At 39.0% G+C, this 25,468-nt stretch overlaps 1 protein-coding gene across 6 annotated transcripts in view; it reads right to left on the bottom strand.

Annotated features, from left to right (window-relative positions):
• The window catches only part of PPP4R1 (protein phosphatase 4 regulatory subunit 1), a 45,986-nt gene that overhangs the window by 13,171 nt on the left and 7,347 nt on the right, over positions 1-25,468 (bottom strand). For 4 of the 6 annotated variants that reach the window (XR_014790151.1, XM_084849844.1, XM_084849846.1 and 1 more), the window contains exons 3-11: positions 14,069-14,204; positions 12,939-13,045; positions 10,964-11,106; positions 8,541-8,687; positions 6,797-6,904; positions 5,864-5,929; positions 4,399-4,557; positions 2,729-2,859; positions 1,728-2,221 (exon numbers count right to left, since the gene is read on the bottom strand). Coding sequence is in view for 5 of the 6 variants with exons in the window: in XM_084849844.1 (XP_084705970.1) it covers positions 1,728-2,221; positions 2,729-2,859; positions 4,399-4,557; positions 5,864-5,929; positions 6,797-6,904; positions 8,541-8,687; positions 10,964-11,106; positions 12,939-13,045; positions 14,069-14,204 (1,491 nt within the window). In the remaining variant the exon portion in view is untranslated. The remainder of the gene's footprint in view (positions 1-1,727; positions 2,222-2,728; positions 2,860-4,398; positions 4,558-5,863; positions 5,930-6,796; positions 6,905-8,540; positions 8,688-10,963; positions 11,107-12,938; positions 13,046-14,068; positions 14,205-25,468) is intronic. The other 2 variants (XM_084849847.1, XM_084849845.1) reach the window with 1 other exon arrangement.

Below are 25,468 nucleotides of genomic sequence, written 5' to 3' on the forward strand. Positions count from 1 at the left end.
TATAGTGCCCTTACTTCCTTTCCGTCTGCTTCCTTCCTGCTTCACAACAGAGAAAGCTGCTATGTGATGACACTACTGAAGCATTTTTGAAAAGCCTTCCACTGAACATTTGCCTATGGAGCATTTTAAGCACTAAATCACATGTTTGAGATGAGTTCTAACAGAATGGTAAGAAGCTACCCAGCATTAACTAAATTCAGTTTTTACTCAGGGTAGTAAGCAGTCTGCAACTGAAAACCCAATTTTCACAAGAAAACAAACCTGCTATAACAAAGAGAGGCAGGGAGCTTCCTCATAAGACGAATTTTGAGATTTGATATTCAAACTCACACAAGCTAAACTGAGGTGATAAAACACACACTTAATAATGAGCTGCCCAAGCCCACTATTTGGTATCCAACATCATTAATTATTATAATACTTCAAGAGGAACTGCTCACGTTTTTAAAAAATAAACTAAAGACATGTTTAAATGCAGCAAAATTCTAAATGGCTAAAGTTTAAATGAAACTATGGATTAAAATGTGTAAATTAGGACAATTAGCAATGGGAGCAATCTAGGATTCAAAAGACATATTTGGAAGGGCTGACAACATATTATGAAACAGACAAGATAAACCTTATTTTGAATGGAGAGAAGGGCAGCTGGCCTGTTTCCTGCAGAGTTCATAAAGAAATACACTGCAACCAACACCCTTAATATAGTAATGAATCTTGCTAGCAAAATGTGTGTATTTCATGGGTGTTAATGTTTTCCAGGATATTCCAGGTTATTCCATTCATCAATATCCAAGAACATGCAAGAGCCTCATAGAGGAAACTGCCAAGAAGAGAGGTATGTAAGAGGAAGAGTATGTGAGGACAGCCACGTTCAAATGTATACAAATTATCACAGATTTATCCAAATTATCATGAATTATACCACACTGCCCACTACCACATACCACAGAACCTTTAAAATGAATGCTTGTGGAGACACAAGGATCAAAAGTTATTCAAAGGCATTGATGGTTTGTTAACTATAATTCCTATAATTTGTATGTTTAAGTATGCACAGTATATTTGCATAAATCAAGGCTATCTGTTGATAGATATCCACTGGAGTTGAATCTTCTTTCAGGTAACACATAATACCCTCTATTCAACCAGTCCAACATAAAAGCTGATTCTATGTCATGCATAATCAACAGAAAAGCAGCAAGATGGCAATCATTGATGAAGTTGCCTGCAGAGTTTTGGAAAAATCTTGTGTGAAGGCTTTCAATTGATGACAGATGCAACATTAAATGTTCATTTGTATTTAACATGCAGTTTTTAAATGCAAGTAACTACGTGGCAGGGGGCTTATATGGGGGATTTCCTCCCAATGCAAACAGGACCTTTAAAGGAATGATTTTCCCAAGGACTGCAGCAGGGAATGAGAGGGTTAAATTCCCCTCCATGCCTGCTGGAATCCAGATACATAAGCATTGCCCCAGCTGATGCTCTTTGCAATTTCTAAAAATGTACACGTTACGTGCAAAGACAATTGAATGTCACAGGTAATTGGGCCCTAAAAGATACCATAGCTATTCTGCAATTTACTTCGCTATAGGATTTTAAGACCCAGTTTCATTTAACAAAAGAAGGGGAGAAATAAAAAGCAAGTGGTATTTGGTTTCCCTTTCTTTTCTGGACATCTAATTCAAACCACACCTGGAACTAAAAATGCTTTAATATGTTAATACCTTTAACATCTGGATCATCCATATGAGGCTCCAAATTTTCTATCATTTCTTCCAACTCCTTCCTCGTTGCCATGGTAATGCTTGAAGAAGCTGATGCAATAACTTCCTGTTCTCCTTCCTGAGTTTCTGAATCAAGTATTCCTGCAGTTTCCTGAAGCTCTAAATCAATATCTATCTTGGGAAGTGGAGTCCTCCAGAAATGGAATGAATTATATAGTTCCTGTTCTGAAACGGAGTTTACCTGGGAACCCAGTGCAGGTGCTGGTAGCACTGCTATGCGACAGTGAGCAAAACTTTGTGCATTTTCATCAGCAGTTTCTTTACATGAGTCTGGAGACAAAGTGCAATGCAACATTGTCTCAGCTTGGAAATGAATCAATATGGAGCTACTCTCTTCCTTGTCATTTTCAAGAGTCTCTGCAGAAGCACTACCATTAGCATCTAAAGGCAACTCTTTCTGGCTTTGTACGTCCGTATCCAGAATTCTTTCATTGCTGGAGAAAGAAAATAAATGTGAATATTAAGTGGTTATAAATACGTATGTGGCTATATCATGGGTGATCAACCTGCAGCATGAGGGTCACAAAGGGGAAAAGGAGTGGGGGTTTGTAGGATGCCTGGGCAGGAACAACAACAGAAACACAGACAAAGGATGGGGAGCAGCATATGCACTGCAGTGCAGAATAAACTGGTCTCAATTTCTGGCACACTTGCCAAAAAGATTAGCCGCCAATGATCTACATAAGGACACTTGGGCTTCACTGACTCACTCCCTTACTTTACAAAATTGTTAATGCACTTCCATGATAAATAGAAATTTGGCACAAACCTAGCCCAACATTTCCAATTATTAAGAAAAGTTTTTTTAAGGGACATTTTTACTAACACCCCTCAGAACTTGGGACATGAGGTTTCCTTCATAAAGAATGGCAGAACCTGCAAACAAGTGTAGGTTAAAAAAATACGTGCATTTTAATAAATTTATTTTCATCAGTCCATACCTATGTTCTTCTGCAAAGCTCTGATCATCAGTGTTCTTACATTCTTCTTCTTTAAAAAACTGACCACTGCTGGATGGATTAGCAAACGTCGATATAAAAGGCCCCAGGGACTGAAAGGCAGCTTGGCGGACCTAGAGTAACGTGTTCCAGAGAGTTCCTTTAAATACAGCTGCTTGAAATGAACACTCCAGCTGTCAGGAGTGGAAAAGTGGTAAGTTCCCAAGGGTATGCTATAGGGGAGTCATGCATCTGGGAACAGGGCCAACAAGTGAAACATGGGACTGTGCTCTGCTAACTGCCTCAAGAATAAGAACATAGGCTGCTCCTAATATTTCGTTTGAAATAAATGGGTGCACACTTCCAAATCACACCAGCATCTCAAGATACATACAAACACATTGTAATATCTGTAATATATCTAACTATCTAAAGGAGACCTATACCCACTAGAGAAATCTAGCATCATTCACAGGTCTCAGAGATATGATTTTACTGAAAAATCTTAAATTAAATTTACACCTATAGTCAGAACTCATAGAGAGTGAACATATCCTCAAAAGTAACGCAACAAACAACCCTTTGGCAAAGCAGCTCTTGGATAGGTCAGTATGAAATCCAAAAATATTTGCAAATACATGTTTTTAAAAGCTAAAGGAAGAACCAAGAAAGCAATAGGGAAGTATGTCACATGCCAAATTGTCAGGAGTTTGACTTCACCCCAAGGAATACACTTGTAATTTTTGCCTTTCCCACATACAATTTTCTGCCCAATTGTGTATCTCCTTGTCAAACCACCTCATCAACATCTGTATTACAGTAGTACTTCCACTGTGCATGATTTTGTTTGCTTTCATAATCAAACATCACTTTTAGCATCAATTTTAGTTTTGGTACTGGGAAACAAAAGTGTAGGTCCTTATGCCATTTGAAAGATACCATGAAACAAGTATTACAAATAAGTAAAGAGACAAAACCTGCACAGATTCACTTGCTTTAAATTTCTAGAGATTATGATTTTTTTTAGGAAATAATGGTGTCAGTAGTCATCTGAGATGTCACATGTACAGAATTTGAAACAGAATTTGGTACTTTGTGTGGAACCCAAAAACTTGGGCAGAATTCTGAAAATCTCACCTTTCATTAAAAAAATTCTAGTCCTCATAGTTACAGAGATATCTGAAAATTGATGATCAATGGGTTGGATCCAGATTGGCCATTCTGTGGATGCGAGAGCTCCTTCCATTCACCAACGGCACTAAGATCCAGTGGAGGCTCCCTAATGGAGGAGGGGAGGGGATCTTTGTCAAGTCCCTCATCCCCTGCAGCCCCCCACATTGCTTCCCATGCTGCTCTGGAGGGTCCAAAAATCTCCAGTTCAGTTTTTCAGGCATGGGGCAAGGAGGAATCGACAAAGATCCAACTCCCCACCCTTTCCTCCAGTGCGAATGGAACTCTGGTAAATGCAACTCTGGATCCAACCCATTGTCTGCAAAATGCTTCAAAGGGTCAGAGGATGGAGCTTCTGTACCTTGTATAATATATGATCTTCCCTCATGTTATCAGTATTATCAATACATCAGTATACATCAACCCTCTCCAAATAATTGAAGACACACAGAAGTTGAGAAACTTAAAGAAAGAGAATGGGAACTTAAGAACTAACTTCTTACCCATCGTGAAGGGTCACTGATAAGGTTAATAAAAAGTGTCGACAATTTTGTTCGACGGATTTCCTGTGATGTGGCACATGAAACAGCCATAAAGCATTCAGCACAAGCCTTCCGTACACCCCACACATTATCAGAACAAAGTTGGAAAAACCTAGGTAGCTGAAGAACATAAAACATAACCATTTTTATATCAGGCATTTAATTAGGCTACTGGCTTCTTACCTTGAACGAATACTCAAAAACTGGTAAAATATTATAAGAAAACACTGTCTAGTGTATGTTATGGATAAGACTATGCGGGACTGAGGTTTTACTTCCACTTTGCGAAATACTGTATTATACTGCTCCCTTTAACTATTACTGATATCAGAAACTGGAACAATAATAATAATTCCACCTTTCCACAAACAGCATAAACCACACTTTGATAGGAGGTACGGAATATTGGCAAAGACAATGCAGATTAGATGTGCCAGCATTAATATTTACGGATGGGCTCTCAAATGTATGTTTGCCATGATATAATCTTCCCGAGAAAGAAGTTACTCCATATATCAGATAAACCTATTTTTGCATTTGATTTATTATATACCATGCATTTATGCCATGCAGCATATTTTGCATCATTGAGCACCCAAATAAAAAGGATACATGTGTGTTTCAGGTCATATAGGTATCTCACAAGAAACACACATTTAATAGTGCAATCTTATTCATGTGTACTCAGAAATAAGTCCCACTGGGTCAACAGGGCTTACTCCCAGGTAAGTGGGCATGGGACTGTAGCCTTGAAATCTTTTAGAGACTTGCCTGGGAGTAAATTCCACTGAACTCAATGATTCTTACTTCAGGGTACATATGCACAGTATATGCTGCAGATTATTGATACTTTGAGAGAAGAGTATTGAAGTAAGCAGATCTCAGTAAGTATGCATTATAGGGGTACATGTGTAAAGACAGAAAAACTGCATAATTCAAGAAATTAGATGACAACTCAATCTATAATATCTCCAATTTGCCTAAAATATTTTCATGTCTCTTAAGAATGAAAACTGTCTAGCTATCAGATAGTCTAATTGTCCCAGTTATGATAAGCAATATCTATTGTCAACTGAGAACATTTCTGAAGAACTACAAGGCCATGATCGCCATAGTTACCAATCCTACCTGTTCTCATTTGATTTCCCCCACAAGTTTCATGGAAATTTTTTTAAAATCATTACCAAAATCCAGCACAACTCAGTATCCCTAAGTCCCAGTGATTTTAATGAGACTGGAAGGAACTTATGTGTGGCCCTCCAGATGTTATTGGGACAGCAGCTCCCATCATCCATCACCACTACCCATGCTGGGTAGAGCTGAGAGGAGTTTCAGCCAAACACCACCTGGAAGGCCAAATGTTCTTCACTCCTGCTCTATGGGAATGCAGCCTATCAAAGCCTATCTGGAACTCTGACTTACTTACCAGCATTTCTTCAGTGGCTTGTTGTCCAACTACACTACAGATATCACCAAAATTGGCTGCACACACCTGAAAAAGAAATTATTAGAACTGCAGATGAATGCACTGAGTAGACCAACAATTCAGGGCTTCAATTTTATTCAAGAAAGTAAGACTGCAGTTCTGCAATTGCTCTTAACATTGTGTTCTGCAATGAACTGCAAGTCTACTGTCCGGTGCCACACATATACACATTGCATTCTTCATCTTGGAGGTTAGCTAGTTTAAACAGTTGAAAATTTGATACTTAAAAGTGTTGTCCTTCCTAAATCAGTTGTGGGAGCAAACTGGAAAAGAGCCCTACTGGTTTGAGTAGGATAAAGGATATTTTTTAATTCTGAAAACTCAGTTGTGGCTGAGGGTGGGAAACCAGAAAGTGCTTTCCACCGCTAAGATATTGGGGTTACTCGTAACAAACATGGGATTATCATATTTTAGCCTCATAGCTACCCTTTACTGGTAGGTTAAGCACTGAGACAGTGACTCACTGAAGGCCTCCCTGTGACTCTCATGGCCAACCAGGGAGTTGAAGCCATGTCTCCCAAGTCCAATTCTCTGGACACAACACTGACATCTCAAGCCAGCATCAGCTTATGGATGCATGAATAAGGTTCCTTGCTTACAAAAAAAATTATCATTCATTCCAATAAAGGGGCTTGATCTGCTTGTACAAAGGTACCCAAGAGATCATGTATTGAAGAACCTGTGGATATGTTGTGTTTATACTTAGTTGAAATTCTGGCATAAATGGTTTATTCCGTTTCAACTACAAGTGAGCAATAACAAAATATACAAGGCTGAATTAAGCTCTGTCATCTCAAGTTATCATAGGTAGTCACAGATAACACTAGAAGGTGAACAAAAGCAGTAGAGGTTTACCAAGGAAGAAGGTCATACCTTACGAACATGAAACATTCTGCAATCACAGCACATCTCACAAAATCTAGGAAGAATGAGCCTCTCTGTGATGTCCTTTCCTACCATAGAGGCCATTTTGCACATTATCTAATTACAAAGAAAACACTGATTAGCTAAACATCTGGTAGATCTGCATTTCTAAGTTCGCAAAATATTATACCTCTAATCCAACAACAATCCTATGAAAATATGTATTACAAAATATTTAATTACTATTTTCTACTGCATCATTAGTTCACTGAAATAAAATGCTCTTGCCAGCATAAAGCTAATGAGAGTAGGGAGATACACAAAGAATCTCCACAAAAATCTTAGTTTAAATGCACAGGATTATCGCAAGGTATTGATTGACACGAATACAGAACTCTAGGCGTATTATATTTAGAGCCAGTTTTCAGTTTACCTTGGCTCTTTATTTCATCTGTATCGTTATCATCATCAACAACATTTATGTACTGCTTTATCTGCTAAAAAGCCATGAAGGTGGCATACAACAATTAAAAACAATAAACCCTTAAAACAATATAAACTGTACTTGTATGAGCAGTGCCACACACAAACCAGCAACTCACACTGATACAGTTTTGATTGTTATGAACATGGCCACCGCTCACATCTTTGAACTACAGATACACAGGTTTTACATAGCTCAGGAAAGCATTGACATGGGAAACTACACCCATGTCTGTAAATAAAATAGAAATAAATCTACATAAAAGCCAATCTTTCTATTGAAAATGTTAAACTTACAAAAAAACCCAATGTTTTAAAAATCTAATTTAAACATTCTATTTGAAACCTTTAGCTAGGTTTGAAACAAAGAATTTTTCAATATTATATATTTTAGGGAGCAACCCTATGGGGATCGATCGTCCCCTCCGACCCTGGGGCAACCGCCTATTCAGTGCAGGGTGGGAGGAGTGGTGAGGAACGCATCTCCTCCTTGCTCCTGCAACCCTGCTTTCACAGTTAGACAGCTGAAATTGCAGGACTTTGGAGCATGGGGTGGGAAGGCCGGACGACACATAGGAAGTGTTGAACCGACACTTCCAATCTCCCCGCCCTGGCCTGCCCCCAGGAAAGCTTTTACGAGCGCAGAGCGCAGGGTTGATCTATGCTGTCCATGAGGTGGCGCAGGAGAGGGTGGTTCTCTGGGAACTGACCTCTACTGGCCAATCCTATGGCCATTTAGCTGCTGACTAGCAGCCATAGGATTGTGCCCTTAATGATTTGGAACCAGGAAATGAAAAAAAAAAAACACCCACCAGGACAGAAATCCTATGGCCGCTAGACGGTGTCTAGATGGCCATAGGATTTTTTGGTTTCTGAGCCATTATGTCTGAAATAAATCAATTCTTTGCATACAAGCCCTAATTGAGCAATGATTATTTTCCACGGTGAGTTCTCAGTCCAAGTTCATTGGATGCAATCCTGCACACAGTTCAGATACATTGCTTCCATAGAAATTAATGGCAGTTAAGCAGCCTCTGTGCAAGACTGAAACATCTCACAATTTTTCCCCGTTTCCTTCCTTCATATAAATGTTCACAGTACAAGCATTTCTTAAGAAGTGACAGTATAGTCATATCTTAAGATGGAAAAAACTCCTCATTACATCTCATTTACTGTGGCAAAAGAATACCCTCTAGCAGCTCTATTTGCTGTGCGTTAAATCCAAGTATTCAACCAAGGCTAGACCAAATAACTTCATCCTCCTACTTACTGCCACAGCCTCTGTCTTCACATCATCATTGCTGTCTGGAGCAGTCAGTTCTACAAGAACTGGGCATACTTTGGTCTCCACATCATACCGTTCAATAAGTTCTTGCTCTAACAGAACAAGTAATGCTGCCTGGCTTGTTTTTCTCACCTATGTTAAAAAAAAAAAAGGCAGGAGAGAAGGAAACATGAATATGTGAAATACTGGGTTCATAGTAAGTATGAAAGGGGCCCAATATACCCCAGTAACCTAACCAGGTTTCCTCTCCCAAAAGAACATTAAAAACAAAGAAATCAGTGTTGCAAGTCTGTACTATGACAGCTTTAATTCTTCCATCAAGATAAAGACAACCTGGAGTGGAATTAACACCCTGTGGCAGGAATGGGCAATGTTTTTGCCCCAAGGTCTCTATGTAATGGGGGGTCAAGGACCATGTGCCAATAGTGGTGGGGCCTGAGCTGCTGCTGCTCCTCCTCCCTCACACACACACACACACACACACACACTTCTTCCCCTACTCTCTCTTCCCAATTCCGCTTTCTTGAGAATGGAAGGGTGTCCTCTCCCTGCTTTGAAAGGGGGCTGCTCTAGCCAACTGTACTCCATGATTTTATTCTCAAGAAAAATTATTGAGAGAGAAATCATGGGGGCCAGAGCATCCCCCTCTCTAAGCAGGGATAAACCTCTATAAAGAGCTGCAATTAGGTTAAACTCAGGGCTTTATGGCCGCAAGTGGCGTCCACTATGCCATTTGCGGCTGTCTTTCTCCAAGGAATACAGTAATGGCAGCTGCCATTACTGTATCGCAAACAATCCGGAACAGGAGTGCCGTTCCACGAGGGATGCTCGGGAGGTGGAGGTGAGTGGTGCCAATCTGCCGCAGATTCCGGAGGCCGGATTCCAAAGAATCAGGCCTCATTTGAGTCCGTGGCGGAATTCTCCGCCATCCCTATGCAAACCACAGAAGAATCCCCAAGGGCTGCATGTGGCTTGCAGGCCACGGGTTGCCCGCATATGCCACAGGGTAAAATTTAGTCCTGGATTCAAATGGACCTACAGTGCTTTATAATGGTTGTTGTTGTTTTCCCTTGGAGGCAGGGGTACACACAGCAACGTATAGAAAAAATGTTGTAAAAACAGAATAAATCTACTCCAGTGATCTCGAACCAGGGTGGATAAAAATCGATGATGTAAAAAAAATATTTTTTTAATGAAATTTTATTTTGTTAATAAAGTACATACTAAATTTCTTTCAAGTAATAACTAATTTAATTTCACTCTATAGAATCATAGGGTTGGAAGGGGCCTACCTTCCAACCCCCTGCTCAGTGCAGGAAGCCTGATTCCCAGGCGGTCTTCCATCCAAGTACTAACCAGGGCTGACCCTGCTTAGCTTCCGAGATCAGACGAGATCAGGCACATCCAGCCCTTTGTTTGCTAGTGTGTTTTAAAGCTAGCTCTGTCTTTAACCTGATTTGTTGTTGTGGGATTGTTTTAATATCTTATTTTGTACATTGTTTGGGGGACCTTATTAGTGCAGAAAGGCAATTTATAATATTTTAACAAAAAAATAAAATAATATTACATAATCTGGATATCAGCATATTAGCCCTGCAGTTAATCTCTAAACTGAATCAATGCATCTCCAGATACACTGAAGTAAACAAGCCATTTCTATCTAAATGAAGAACCAACTTGATCATTTCTCTAATATGAATACTTAGAATCTACCTACCAAACATATTTTATTTTCCCCTCTTAGAAATAAACTGCTCTAGACTGCTTATTAACTATCAGACCTTGCTTCCATCTATCAGTCATGGGAATTTCATTTTGGTTTGCTTCTCTGTTTTAACTGTCATGGGTGTTGACCATTACAAAGACCTATATGGGAAACTCCCTGTATAGGCTAAAAAAAAAAAAAGAAGGCATACAAAACGTATACAATGGTCGAGTTTGCACCACACGACAACCTACTCTGGAAGGTCTTAAGACGTTGGGCACTGGTCTTGGTCTAGGTAATTGTGAATGTGCAAAACTATTATGCTTGCATTTATTTATTTTTTAAAAATCTAGCATTTCCTTCAAATCTCTCCACAAAACATGTTTTCCATGAAGCCTTTGGCACAGCTCCTTAGTCATCATCCCTTACTAAAATTAACCTAAGAGTGAACACATTCTCCCCATTTACCCTCCCCTGTCTCTTCCTTCCCGATATCACATTTTGAGGTACAAGCTGCTAAGGGCAGGGGACTTATCTCGTTGCAACTTCAAAGCACTGTGCACACTGATGGCGCTATATAATCAAACCATATTGTATAAAACATTTACATCGTGCTAATTGTTTGGAATAAAAACTATAAATACTAACATGTGAAATCTGTACATCATCCTACCAACTATTCAGTAATTCAAGGGATTCTCACCTGGTTATTCTGGTCTGCAAGGTATCTCACCACAATGGGTAATAAATATTTTGAAAAAGCATAAGGGATTGAAGGCCTGTTTTCTTGACAAAACATAGCAATATGAGGCACCTGTTCCATCAGTTCAGCTCGTACTGTCGGCTCTATCAACACAAACATCAATACCAATAAGTCATAGATAAGTGATATAATTATGATGGCCAGAAGTCAAATTCCTACTATAATACAGTGATAGTAAATTGCTTCTAATTGGTCACAATTAGAATCAACACTTTATGAATTAAAAATATGCAATGAATTACTAACCCTTTTTTTGTTTTAAAAATAGTACTGGATTTTCAGCCTTCAAAAGTTGAGGCTGTTACAGGATACATATTTTGCTAAACAGAATTGTAATTTGTCAGCCCAGCTGTTCCAACCTTACTAACTGTACAGCTGAGAAAATGTATGAAGAAGCTTTCCACTGAATATTTGGCAGTTCTAAAATAGGGGTTATTGGGAAGACGAGGGATGTGAAGACAGAGGGTGGGACAGAGTCGATATTGGTTCAAGAAACCTCACTCAACTGTGAAACTAGTTTTGAAGTATTAGGATGGAAAAGTATTTCATTCAAAAGGGTATTGCACCAACTTTCTTAAGAAAACATTTCATGACAAATCTGATAATGTTTTGGAATATATCTAAATTAATCAATTACTAGTTTTCATGGGAAAAAAGCATTTCATCACTTTTGTTTTCTAAAGAAACATTTATTTTAAGAATGTATATGTAGCTTTTCAATATAAGCATTTCCAGGGCAGCTTACAAATAAGAAGAGAAACATACACATCAACAGACAGCAGGTAAAATAATACAGTAAAAATGGTTATGGCCCGAGAAAATAAAAAGGTCTTCCTTTAGCTGATGCCAAACAGAGTGAGATCTAAGCAGCATTCACTAAGTGGGAATACCACCACCAAGAAATCCCTTCCTACCATTGATATCTGCCATATTTCAGATCAAGGGGGCAACTGGAAGAAGGCCTTCGATTATGATCTGTGTTCAGGCAGGCTTGTGTTGAAGAAGGCAAGTCTTCAGGTACCCAGGCCCGAGCCATTTAGAGCTTCAAAGGGAAGCTCCAGCATTTTGAATTGTGCTCAGAAAAGGAGCCAGTGCAGTTATTTAAGCACTGGTGAAATAGGTTCCTAGCACCTAATTCAAGTTAGCAGACTAGTGGCTCTGTTCTGAACTGCAGTTTCTGAAGAGTCTTCAAAGGCAGGTGCACATACAGTGCACTCGAGTAGTCTAATCTGAAGGTTACCAGGACATGGGTAACAGAGTCCAGGGTATCTCTGTGCAGGACGGGTCACAGTTGGCACACCACCAGTTGCCAAATGGTAGAAAGTGCTTCATGTCGCGGAGGCCACTTGGGCACTCAATGATAAAGCTAGATCTAAGAGCACTCTGAAATGTCAAACCTAATCTTTCAAAAGGTAAGCATGAAGACAAGTTGAATCCTACCTCCACACGCAGAAGAACCTCCAACCAACAGCACCCCCATCTTACCTGGATCAAATTTCATCCTTCCATTACTGACCTCAGACACCAATGTATTTATATATTTATATCTACTTAATACATTTCTTAGGCACCTTTCAAGACCACAGTCTTCCCAAGGTAGCTTACAATATAAAACAGAGAATTCTATATCAATATAACAAGTTCATAAATACCAATTTTTCCTTTGCACTGGCTACCTGCAATACTATGAATTTAGTTTTGTGAGTCATGATGCTGCAGCATGTGTAAAGCAACAACTGTTTCTTTGAAAGAGTTACTGGAGGACATTGATAGCGACACTCAGAGAAAAACATGACATCCAGTTCCATCTGATAGGCCATTTTCATTAGGGTTTCTGCTACTCCCTTTAAACACCGTAATCCTCCCTTAAACACCCTCTTACTCCATTACCTCAGAGATTGTTCATACTACATACCTGAATCATCTGCTAGCCTGCTGACTCTTTCCAATACAGCAATACAATCTCGTTCATCATCACTCACTTCTTTCAAAGTGTCCAATAAACTTCGAGCCACCATTTGCCTTAGAACATGAAAGAATAAAGTACACTGGAATATTATAGCCTTTACATTGTGACAAATAATTTATCTATCCCAAATTAATATATCACAATTGTATCCTAGCCTTCTCCAGAGAACTCAAGGTAGTGTATTCTGGCTATCCAATTTTGCCCTCATAACAACCCTGTGAGGTTAGTCTGAGAGTGTGTCACTTGCCCAAAGCTTCATGGCTGTGTGTGACAATATGAGCCTGCTTTCCCTGGTCCAGGATTTTTGTTGCTGTTGCCATCCTGCTACCCACAGGATAAAAACTGATCTGAATAAAGTGAATACTTAACATTAGAAAATCAGAACACCAGTTTAAACAAAAATTACTGAAGAAAATACTAGAGTTATACTCACTCCTATTGTACTGCATAAGAATTCTAAGTACAAGTATTTGCCTTGGAATTCAACTAGTAAGATACTTTTTACAATGTGTGCATATTCCAATATCAGATGGCAGAATGATCCTTGTAGATGGACCTGCGTTGCATTACAGACCTGCATTACATATTCACTAAAAATGAAACATCTGAGGCGGCCACACATCTTTAATCATGTTCATCCACAGCATACGTACATTTGGAAAACAACTTTAGCCTCCTCAAACATTATGGTTTTAGGGCGCAGTCCTATGGGTACTACACACAAAAAAGTCTACATAGAAAAAACTCATACAACTTCCAGCATTCCACAACCAGCATGGCTGGCTGGGGGATGCTGGGAGTTGTAGGACTTCTTTCTGATGAAACATGCAAAGGATTGCGTTCTTAGTGTGAATACAAGTCTGTAATGCATTTCTTCTTACAAAGTAACATGTGGAGTAGCCCTTAATAAGGGCAGACAATCCACCAAATGAAAAAGGTGGACTGCTGTATGATTTTAATTCACAGTATGCCCTTGTGAAACAGACTAAATGTTGTCTGGCTCACAAGAAATAAATAAATTGTAAAATAACACCTTATAAAATATAAACTCTGTTCTTTCAGGTTAAATACTATACCTATTAAAAATATTCTCGCTTGCAGCGTACTTGTCCAATCTTCCCAGAGGCGTCAACATTTCATCTTGTGAGACAAAGTCCAGGGCTGAAGGTATAATAATCACATCAGACTCTGAGCTGTAGTCATCCACACCAACTATCAGAGACATCAGAAATATTCCTTATAATCACATTTCTATATTTTGAAATAGAAGGATCCCTAATGCTGAGAAAAGCCTATGTGGCAGTCTGCTTTTTTAAAACTTTGTGTTCCTTTACAATACATTCCCCTTTAAAGCATGCTTTTATGCAGTTCAGTAACCGTTCTTGAAAGCTGCACTTATTTTCTCATACAAAATAGTTTTCCAACTTCCCAAGTCTCAAATATTTTGCAAAGTTACAGGAAGCATACAACTTTACCATACGTAGACATTAAATGACTGTTTGTTTATTTGATTTATATCCTGCCTTTTTTCCTCCTTAAGGAACCCAAGGCGGCTAACATTATCTTCCTCCTCTCCATTTTATCCTCTCAACAACAACTCTGTGAGGTAGGTTGGGCTGAGAGTCTGTGACTAGCCCAAAGTCACCCATTGAGCTTCCATGGCCGAGTGGGGACTAGAACCCGGATCTCTCAGCTCCCAGTCCAACACTCTCACCACTACACCACACTGGCCCTCTGTGCTAACTTTCTACTGAACCTTCAGTCAACTAACCATCTTTGAGAGCATCTCCAGTCATACTAAAGAACTCTATGATATAGCCAATATCTATACATATAGATATAGACATATGCATATATATATATATACACACACACACACACACACACACACGATCTAGACAGATAAAGATCCAAAAGCCTGGAAATCTAGTTTCAATCAAACCAAAATTATACCCTATATGAAAGCATATAACAAAGCTAAGAGGTCTCCTTTATACATGAAGCATGCTGGTGAACATCCATACTAGTGTTAGTTACTGAGAGCAGCTCCGCACTTTATGTAGCATTCACAGTTGCTGCAGGTACATTGGTGTTTCCTACAGAAACATGTAAAATGAGGACAATGTACCAACATATCCACAAACGTATCCTTATTGGTCTGGGACTCCGCAACACATATATGCTGGCCTTTAAAATTGAGTACATCATCCTCACTTTGCCTATTTGCTGTGGGAAGCCACTTGTGTAACACGAGCAGACCTGTTGCAAATGCATCTGCTATGTAAAGTCCCAGTAATGCAAATGAGACTCCCTGTTAAATAATAAAGTTTTGCCAACATGGAATTACTCAGAGAGATCAGTTTAATTACACAAAAATGAAGTCATATTTCTATTGAAAATGCTTTCCCTAAGTAGATTTAGCAAAACTACAGCCAGCTTCAATTGGACTAAACATTTTTACTTAAACAAAAAAGACCCCCGCCAACTCTCTGGACTATGGCTATGATGCCACTTGGCCATTTCCTACAGCTTTCATCAAAATTAGCATTAAAACAACTCAGATATCTCATTGGTAGTTTGGCTAAATAAATGAAATACCTTGCCTTTACACACTAGCGCATTCACTATTAATAACTAACATCTGTCTGAGGATTTTTCTAAATATTTTCAGACTACAATACACTGGTACAAACTAAACATTGACATTTCCTCAGAAAATGGGTGAAAGCAGTAGAGCACCCTTACCCAACCTGGTACTCTCCAAATGTGTTTGACTACAATTCCCATTATGTTGGCTGGGGATGATGGAAATTGCAGTCAAACACATCTGAAAGGCATCAGGTTGGGGAAAACTGCAACAGAGTATTCATCTATCAACATTTTCCCACTGGATGAATGCATGAGAAACTAGCAGCATCCATTAGTGTCTCAGCACATATGTTTTATTTGTTTGTTTATATCCCACACCTCATCACATGTGATCTCGGGGTGGGTCACAACAATCAAATAAAGACACATACAATTTAAAACCAGAAACATCAAACAACCAATTACCTCAAGACCCACTGAAGAAGAAAAGCCTTCAACTGGTGCCAAAAGTTACATAACATAGGGGAGGGAACAAACTGAAGATGGGGGTGTGGGGGAAGAATTTCACAACTTGGATGCCACTGCTGAGAAGACCCTCCAATGAGTTATAGGGTTTTTTTTAACCTCTGTCACTGATGGCATCCTCAGAAAGGCCTCCCCAGCTGACCTCAAACCCCAGGCAGGATTTATTTATTTATTTTATTCATTTAAAATATTTCTTGGCAACCTTTCAGGGCAGAAGGCCTCCCAATGCAGCTTACAACAACAAAACACATAACCATTAAGATATTAAAAGCAATGAAAACAGAAACACAATAAAAATAGTAATTAAAAACCAACGATAAAACCAGCAACAACAGCAATCATATCAGAAGTCCAAGGTAAAATAATGTTTTCAAGGCCTTCTTAATAGCCTGAAATGATGGAGCGTTGCAGACCCCTGATGGCAACTTTTTCCAGAGGTTGCCCTGATGCCCAGGTTCAGATGACACCCCCCCCCCCCGATCAAGGGTTGCATATTCAGAATGGCAGCCAGCATGTGCTGCATCTCAAAGGTTAATTAACACATAATGGGCCCAGTATTCCAAGTGTGGTTGCACTACTGATTTGTATAGAGATCATTAGAATATTGGCAGTTTTATTTTTGATCTCTTTTCCAATGATCCCCAACATGGATTTTGCCTTTTTCACAGTGGCCACACATTGGGTCAATGTATTCATTGAGTTATCTAGCATGACTCAGGATCCCTTTCGAGGTCAGTCACTATCAGCTCAGATCCACAGACCCCATTAGTGTAACTTGTAAATATAGAATTTTTTGCCCCAATGTGCATCACTTAACATTTACGTACACTAAACTACATTTGCCATTTTTGTTGTCCATTCACCTAGTTTGGAAAAGACCCTTTTGGAGCTCTTCACAATCCATTTTTGTTTTCTAAACAAATGCCTACTCCCCTAAGTCTCTAGTGCTGACTTAGCACACCCACTTGACTGAACCATCGCAGTGATTTGGGTTAGAAAACTTTTCACTGCTAAATTTTCCCACGTTTTTCCATTTTTAGAAAGTTTTCAGTGCTTTTATTTTTCCCTTCTTAAAAATCAAATATAAAGAAGTATATGTTACTAAATTGTTATGCTTTAAAAATATTTACAAGTATTCCAATAAAAATAATTTCCAAGTAAGGCTTTGCATTTGTTTGAACAGAATGTTTAGGCCACAGTAAGTGTGTTTTGTTTTCCAGATCAAACACTTAATTTCAACTGTGTTTGATTACTGAAAAAACTTTCAGATATTTAGTCAGCAAGCTGACATGCTTTAGTTTTGTTTACTACAAGTCAAAGACATTGCTAAATCATAACTCGATTGATTTACAGCAGCAGAATTTTTTCCAGAAAACTCACATCACTGGTACATCGTTAGGTTTTGAAGATGATGGCGAAGAGCAGTTTTTAGCATCTGCCCCATGGCTGTGAAAACATTAAAACTGCAACCCTATATAGGTCTACTTGGAAGTAAGTCCCAATAAGTTCAATGGGCCTTACTCCCAAATAAGTTGGTATAGGATTGTGACATAAGCTGCCTTATGCATAGCCAGACCACTGGTCCACCTAGCTCATTCTTATTCTTTACTCTCAGGCAAACACTCTCTAAGGCTTTAGTCAGTCTACCTGGAGACACCAGGGGTGGAACATGGGTCCATCTGCATGCAAAGCATGGGCTCTACCACTGAGCTATGGCCATTCCCAATAGAATTTCCTTCTACTTAAACTCACAGGAACACCAACCTCTGTATTTTAGCGGGCTATTATTAAGCAATATTGAATGCTTTTATTTGAAATTTTAAGCTATGGGGTTTGTCAATAATTTATCCATAGCAGCCACAATCTTGAAGGCAAGACAAAAGAGAGAACACATGAGAACTCACCATGTTGCACAGAGATTTCCCTAACAGAAACGAGCTGCTGGCTCTCTTGCATTGTACATTCTCAGTTGTTCTCATGAAGTAGCGCTAATGCGAAGGAATATTCTATGGAAAGTCCTGAATACATAGACAAATTGCTTCTGCATGATCCCTCAGAACTGCATAATCCAGCACATAGTACATTGTACAGTTATCTAGATGCTGGACTACAGCCTATGTCTTTTGAGTTCATTTTGTTTGTTAGTTTTAAGTAAATACTCATATGCCCTGAGCTTTCAGGATAGGATGAATAAAAATAGAAATCAACATACAGCCATGAAATCGACAAACAGCTTCTTCCATCTTCTTGCAACATTATCCATGTCAACAGCAATCCCATGAAACTGGACTACTAACATTTGTATATGGTTTTTAAGCTCTTTAAAAAATTCAGCAACATGATCAACTTGTAAATACCCTCTGTCTCCAAAAGTGCGGATGAGCTCGATTCCTTCAAGGATCTGCCATCAATGGGATTCATTTCTGCCATTTTAATTGTACTAGCTCAGTTCACCATTCTGCTTTCAGTAGATGATCCAATCTCACAAAGACTGTCTAACTCTTACAACAGCAGCACCCAGTCAGAAAAAGCACCTTCCATTATAGCATCCTCTTTGTGTGTACCATAGAAAGAGGAAGACTGTCATTCCCCAATCTAACCTCTTTTCATACAGATAAATATACCAGTTGACTCTTCATGCTTTATTTTGCACAATAGCTCTACATTGATAACTGACCTTTGTTACTTACTTATGGTATACACATCACAATCGGGCCCCTGCTGCATGCTTAGGGCTTTCTGGCATTATCATTAACTGCTCAGTCTCCCAAGTCTCTGTCCGTGAGCTAACTGCTACAACGATTCCCAAAATCCTTGTTAAATCTTCTTTGTAGCAAAGGGGAGCACACGTGTTAAACTACTAATGTAAGACGGACAATTTTCCACTATACTTTCCTACAGAAAAATGCTAATTCTATGAGATAATGCAATAGAAACTATCATCATGATGAATGGATACCAATATACAATACCAGCAGAACTAAAACTGTCCAAGTTTTAATTAACTTTTTGCAGGTATAGGAAGCCCATGCACGTGTGCACCCTCTCTACATTTCCCGAATTAGCACAACAAATTGAGTGTGCTAAAATTAGCATATTAGTTTCCAGTGCTTTTGTTCTTTTTTCTTCACAATTAAAAATGTAAGGGATGTGTTTGCTACTGAGTTGTCAGGTCTTAAAAATATTTACAAATATCCCAATAAAAATATTTTCCAAGTAAAGCTTTGAATTTGTCTGAATATCAATAAAGTGTGCTTTATTGATCTTTTCCCATAATCAAATATTTCAGTTAAGCTACTTTGTAAAATGTAGGGAAAACGTTTGGAGATACTTATATAGCATGGAAAATTAAGAAAAATTAAGAATGCAATCCTAAAGGACTGATACGCTATAGACTCTGAGATTGGAGCCCTCTGTCTATCCTAAACCCTGGCAGGCAGGGCAGGTGGAATAAAAAAGGCATTTTTGCCTCCTGTTCCCTGCTTTTTACGTTTTTTAGATACACAGGCCTCTATGCCCATCTAGTTGACCTAGCTCTCATCTGCAGGGAAGGGAATGGAGAGGCTACTACATACTGCAGACCCATTGCCTCTCCTTCCCCCTCACTGCCCACCATCCCTCCTTAATTCTTGCTCCTGATATTTTTCTGAAGTTACTGTTGTGACCTCAGAAGGAAAACTGCTGCAGAGCTTTATGTGGTGGCTGCAAGGCTTGTTGGGGAGGCGGGGGGCGGGGATCAAGAGAGAAATTCACATCATCTCTGGTGCACTCTGCAGATTGCTCTGCACAATTATTTATTTTTCTTAGTTTCATTTGCTAAATATAAGTCAAGTAAATATGCTAAATCAGATCCAAATCTATTTAGAGCATTGGAATTTTTTTCAATTCAACATTTTCCAGAAACCCCAGACCACTTTGTTAAACACTAGCCATTTCGTGACAATGACAATGACACTAGACATTTCGTGACATCATAATTTTTATAGTGATGCATGAAGTAAGCATGCATCACCATTGTAAGAGTCCTTGTTAAAGTCTGGATTTTAACAGCTTTGAAAAAACATCATAGGAAAAAATAGTGAAGTTACATTACTTTGCTACAATGTTCTCTGGAGGTTGAATCTAATTATCTCCATCACATTATATTTTATATAAAAACACATAACCTCTAAGCTATAATTTTCAGGTTCAAATATAAATTCAAGGAATAGCTTGAGTTTTTAGCATTTGAATACTGGCAAATACTCTACATTCAAACTGCAAATTCCATTAACTACATGAAACTCAAGTATGCAAAGCAGCTGCAGTAGTTCAGCACATAATTTTCCAATGTGGTGTTTAATGAAGAATGAATTGCATGCTTCCAGGCTATCAACCACTAACAATTGGGACAAGATACACAAAAGGTTATGGGCAGACTAGGGAGAGAGCTTCCTTTTTTTATAGCTCTAGAATTTCACTCCTCTTGCTATTGGATTTTTAATTGGTTTCCCATGTGCCAAAATATGTTACATTTGCACTGACAGGTTAGCCTAACCATCAATTTTCATTTTAAAGAAGTTCTCATTAAGATCTACTCATGTTCTCTCACCTCTGGATCAAATGTTCTAAAATACCAATTTTTATTGTAATTTTGCACTATAGTAAGAAAAGGTATGCTCATCCATCCAAAGCATCCTTAATTTTCTAGTTTAATAATACTTTTCAATAAGATGCATAAGCATTCCCCTTTCTAAGTACTATCACTAGAGCAGAGCTTTCCAAACTGTGTCATGACACATTAGTGTCTCGCCGGCAGTGTGTAGGTGTGTCGCGCGAAAATTGTGCGGAAGGGCACCGCGGAGTTCCCTTACTCACGTTTGCTTCGCTTGGTCCCTCCCCCGGAACTTCCTAAAGCAGCTAATGTTAAAGCAGCTTAGCTGCTAAGGCTTAGGTGCTTTAACATTAGCTGCTTGATGCAGGACGCACATGATTGGCGGTGTTGGAGCGGTACAGCGAGGAGTGTGGTAACGCTGGCTGCACGAGGAGTGTGGAGAATTAGAAGTTAGCAGAGCAATTAGTCGAGCAATTTGCAATCAGCTCGGGCGAGAGGCTTCCCCACGTCCTCTGTGCGGCTGCAGGGCAGCGGGGGAGAACAACAGCCCACTGGACGCCCCCAGAGCAGGCAGGGCTGCGCTGGGCAGGCGAGGAGCTTCAAGCCTGCGCTCCCCAGAAAGGTAGAGGTGCGGGGCGAAGAGAGGGGAAGGGAGGCACTGCCCTGGGAGCAGAGCTCGGCCGACACCAGCGCGGAGAAGTGGCAGCGGCCACCAGCCCTGCGTGGTTTCGGGCGTGCCCTTCGTGGACTTCTGCACCGCGCTGCCGCGCGGCCAGACCAAAGTAACACACAGGTGGAAACGCCACCTGGGACTGCACCGAGCGGGCTGTCCACCATCTTGGCCAGTCGGAATGGAGCTCAGTTGATTTCTGCCATTTATTTTTATTTTTACTCTGCTGTAATTGTGGATTAACCACCCACCGGCAGTGTACCACCGGAGAGTGCTGGAACTGGACTCTGGACATAGGCATTGCAAATATTTACAGCAGTATAGCCTTGTAGTGAGACATATATATTTACACCATTTTTGTTGGACTTTTGCTTCTCTACTTCATGTGTTTTTGCAGCTGAGCTCCTACCTGGACCTATGTGTCCTAATATGTATTGTAAATACTTTAGTTAATTTTGTTTATTTTTCACATTTTCTCCTGGTCCTGATTCCTATCTTTATCTCACTTTATTGCTGTGGGAGTGGAGCGCAGGTGCTGTTATTTTCATAAGAAAAAACAGAGAAAGATAAGCGCTAAAAACATGAGAGTATGGTACCAAATAAATTAAAGCATCATTTTACCTCAAAACACTGTCATTTGTCAGAAAAACCAGTAGGATACTTTATTGAGCTTTCAAAATCTATAAAGAAGCAGTCTGCATCATTCACAAAGAGAATGAAGACATCAGAGAAAGCTCAGAAGGCAAATTACTTGGTTGCTCAAATAATTGCCAAAAACAAGGACCCACATGCTATTGCCGAAACCACCATAAAGGAATCCTGCTGTGCTATTGTTCGAACAATGTTTGGGCCCAAATTTGAGATAGAAGTTAATAAAATCCCTTTGGCAGATAACACAATCGGAAGACGTATTCAAGACATATCTGATGACATTAAGCAGCAAACGAAGGATATTTTTCAAGATGATAATATGATCTTTACATTGCAATTAGATGAAGCAACAGATGTCAGTGTTAGCACAATTATTGGTTTTTATACACTTCATTCATACTGACAGAATTATTGAGCAATTCTTGTGTTGTCTAGAACTTCCAATGAGAACTAGAGGTGAAGATATATTTAAAACTTTTGATTGCTTCATGAAGGAAAATAATTTGCAATGGTTAAATTGTGTAGGAATATGCACAGATGGCGCAACCTCAATGGTTGGTTCAACAAAAGGTTTTATAGCTTTAGCAAAGAAAGAGAATGAAAATATTATAATTACTCATTGCTTTTTACATCGCAAAGCACTAGTCGCACAAACCATTGGAAATGAATTAAGAAAAGTTTTGGACAAAGTGGTTCAAATGGTCAATGACATTAAAAGTAGACCTCTTCAATCAAGATTATTTGCTCATATTTGTGAAGACATGGGGGCAAGGTTTAAAAAGCTTCTACTACACACAGAAGTTCATTGGCTCTCAAGAGGTCGAGTGCTTTGTCGTGTATATGAATTGAGGGAAATGATGCTTAAACTTTTTGAGGAAAATCAGCAAAATGAATTCTGCGATCTAATTCAAAGCAAACTTTGGTGCACAAAATTGGAATATCTTGCTGACATATTTGAACATTTGAATAAAATAAACACCAGTTTGCAAGGAAAAGGAGAAAATATTTTAACAGCGGTAGATAAAATTTGTGCTATGAGAGACAAAATAGCAATTTGGAAAAGGAAAGAGAAAGAAGGACATTTTGAAATGTTTTCCAAAACTGCGGAGTGCCAGCTAAAATGTGATATCAGCTCACTAATTGTTGACCATTTAACATTGCTTGGAGAGAAAGTTCATCATTACTTCCCAAATGTTGAAATCCAAGACTATGATTGGATCAGAAATCCATTTCTTTCAACTGCAATGAGGAATTTTTCACTTATTGAAGAAGAATTAGCTGACATAAAAAATGATCGAAATCTGTTAATGATGCATGAACAGGGTGACTTAGACAGCTTTTGGATTCACATTTCAAAAATGCATCCAAACATAGCTAAAAAAGCATTAAAAATTCTTCTGCAGTTTTGCACTACATACATTTGTGAAGTATCCTTTTCAACGATGGCAAACTTAAAGACACTGAAACGTGGAAGCTTAAAAATGCTTGATGACAAAATGCGAGTGTCTTTATCTAATATTCCACCAAATATTGAAAATCATCCCATCAACCTCATACATCCCATTAAAATGGTAAGTAGTTATTAGTGTTATTCAACTTTTTAAAATTCTTGCACATATTTACATACTGTTACTCATAAATGACAACAATGTATGTTATTATCTTACAAATCATATATTTTAAAAAATATAAATGAAAGGTTTTCATGAGCTATGTTGTATCCCCATACATTTCGTTATTATAATTTATGTATGTGTTCGTATCTCTTATAACGGGTTAGTTTAACCTCTGGTTTGCTAGTAAAACCGAGTTACCATGTCACGAAATGATGCATGTCTAAAAAGTGTGTCACCGACATGAAAAGTTTGGAAAGCTCTGCTCTAGAGAATGAAATTTCTGCAACTATGTTTATCTGTTAATTGTTTTGGAACACCATAATCCAAATGTAAATAGAAGACCTTGATCCAACATGATGGAACTGTGGAGAAGGGTTAGAAATTACACTGCAGTATGAATATAGAACAGAACTCAACAAAATATAAAACCGGAGCTAAAAGCCTAGATAAACATACTGAGTTCAAATAGATCCTCAAAGTTATATGCGTATTGCCTAACAGCCTACAACAGTAATTTTTCCCCTTAATATTGTATAAGCATATAGTTTCCAATATTTGTCCACAAAAGGTAAAGAGCATTCAGCATTCTGAACATTGTTATACATTTGAAATAAAATACTGGTCCATTTTGCAAGAATAATGCTGCAGCCTTTCACTTAAACATGTTTCAACACCGTCTTCAACTCTTAAGAAATTTTATCTACTTCTGCCATCCGTATAACTCAGCACTATTTGCTTTGCTAAATGTCTAATAAAAGCAGTTTCTTTTCCTGACCTTTGGCACTTGCCTAACTAAAGTCTAGGTATATATATATGTAATCCAGCTACATACCTATCTCCAGAAACTAATTCTGCTTTATATAAACAAAACTGATGTTCACTTTGGAATGTGGATGACCATCACCCGTATTCCATAGAAGGTTCTCCTATGTTAATGAAATACAGAACCGTATTTCAACAGAAGTCTGCGTGGATGCAGATTTCCTTCTGTACCACCTCAAATTAAAATACTGCTTCCATTTACTCAGATGCTTTCAAAAGTGCATGAAAACTCTCTTCTGCTCTCCTAATCAATATCTATGGAAAAGGCCATGCTAAATGACAATATTTTTAGAAACCTGAGACAGATTTTACTGTGTACTCTTAGCTTCCTCACCACAGACAAAGAGTTAAATCCAACATTACCGAAGTCTTTGCACAACAGGACTTCCCTTTGTAGTGATGGCCACTAATTCTGGCCACTTTAAAAAGGGATTAGACAAATTCACGGAAGATAAGGCTATTAATGGCTACTAGCCATGATGGTTATATGGTGCCTCCAGTATCAGAAACAGTATACCTATGTACACCAGTTGCTGGAGAACACAAACAGTAAGGATGCTATTGCATGCACATCCTACTTGTGGCTGGTTGGCCACTGTGTGAACAGAACGCTGGACTAGATATTGCCTTGGTCTGATCCAAAGTCTTCTTCTGTTCCTGCTCTCTTCCACCCTGCAGCTCCCACCCATGCCCCTATGTCTGCTCTGGAGAGTTCCCCAACCCTCCAAGGGCAGATTTAGGGGACATGTGGGGGTTTGCAGAGGGGAGGAGAAATCCATTCCATCAGTGGATTCTGTTCCACTGGTGGACAGCTAGCACTGGATCCAAGCTAAAATCTATTATTTTTCACTTAGTTTCTCTCTGTTCTCACTTTATGCTCTATATACAGCAGCCCAGGAACAGCACTCTTAGTTGTCCATGAAAGCAAAGAAAAACATCCAGGGCACCAAAAAAAAAAAGCTTTGAAAAAAGAAGTCTTCATGCTGGAAAAGTACACTGCTGCTTAGAC

The sequence above is a fragment of the Heloderma suspectum genome, chromosome 4 (genome assembly GCF_057233095.1).
Source record: "Heloderma suspectum isolate Gila_16-S chromosome 4, 16-S_ref, whole genome shotgun sequence".
Taxonomy (NCBI): domain Eukaryota; kingdom Metazoa; phylum Chordata; class Lepidosauria; order Squamata; family Helodermatidae; genus Heloderma; species Heloderma suspectum.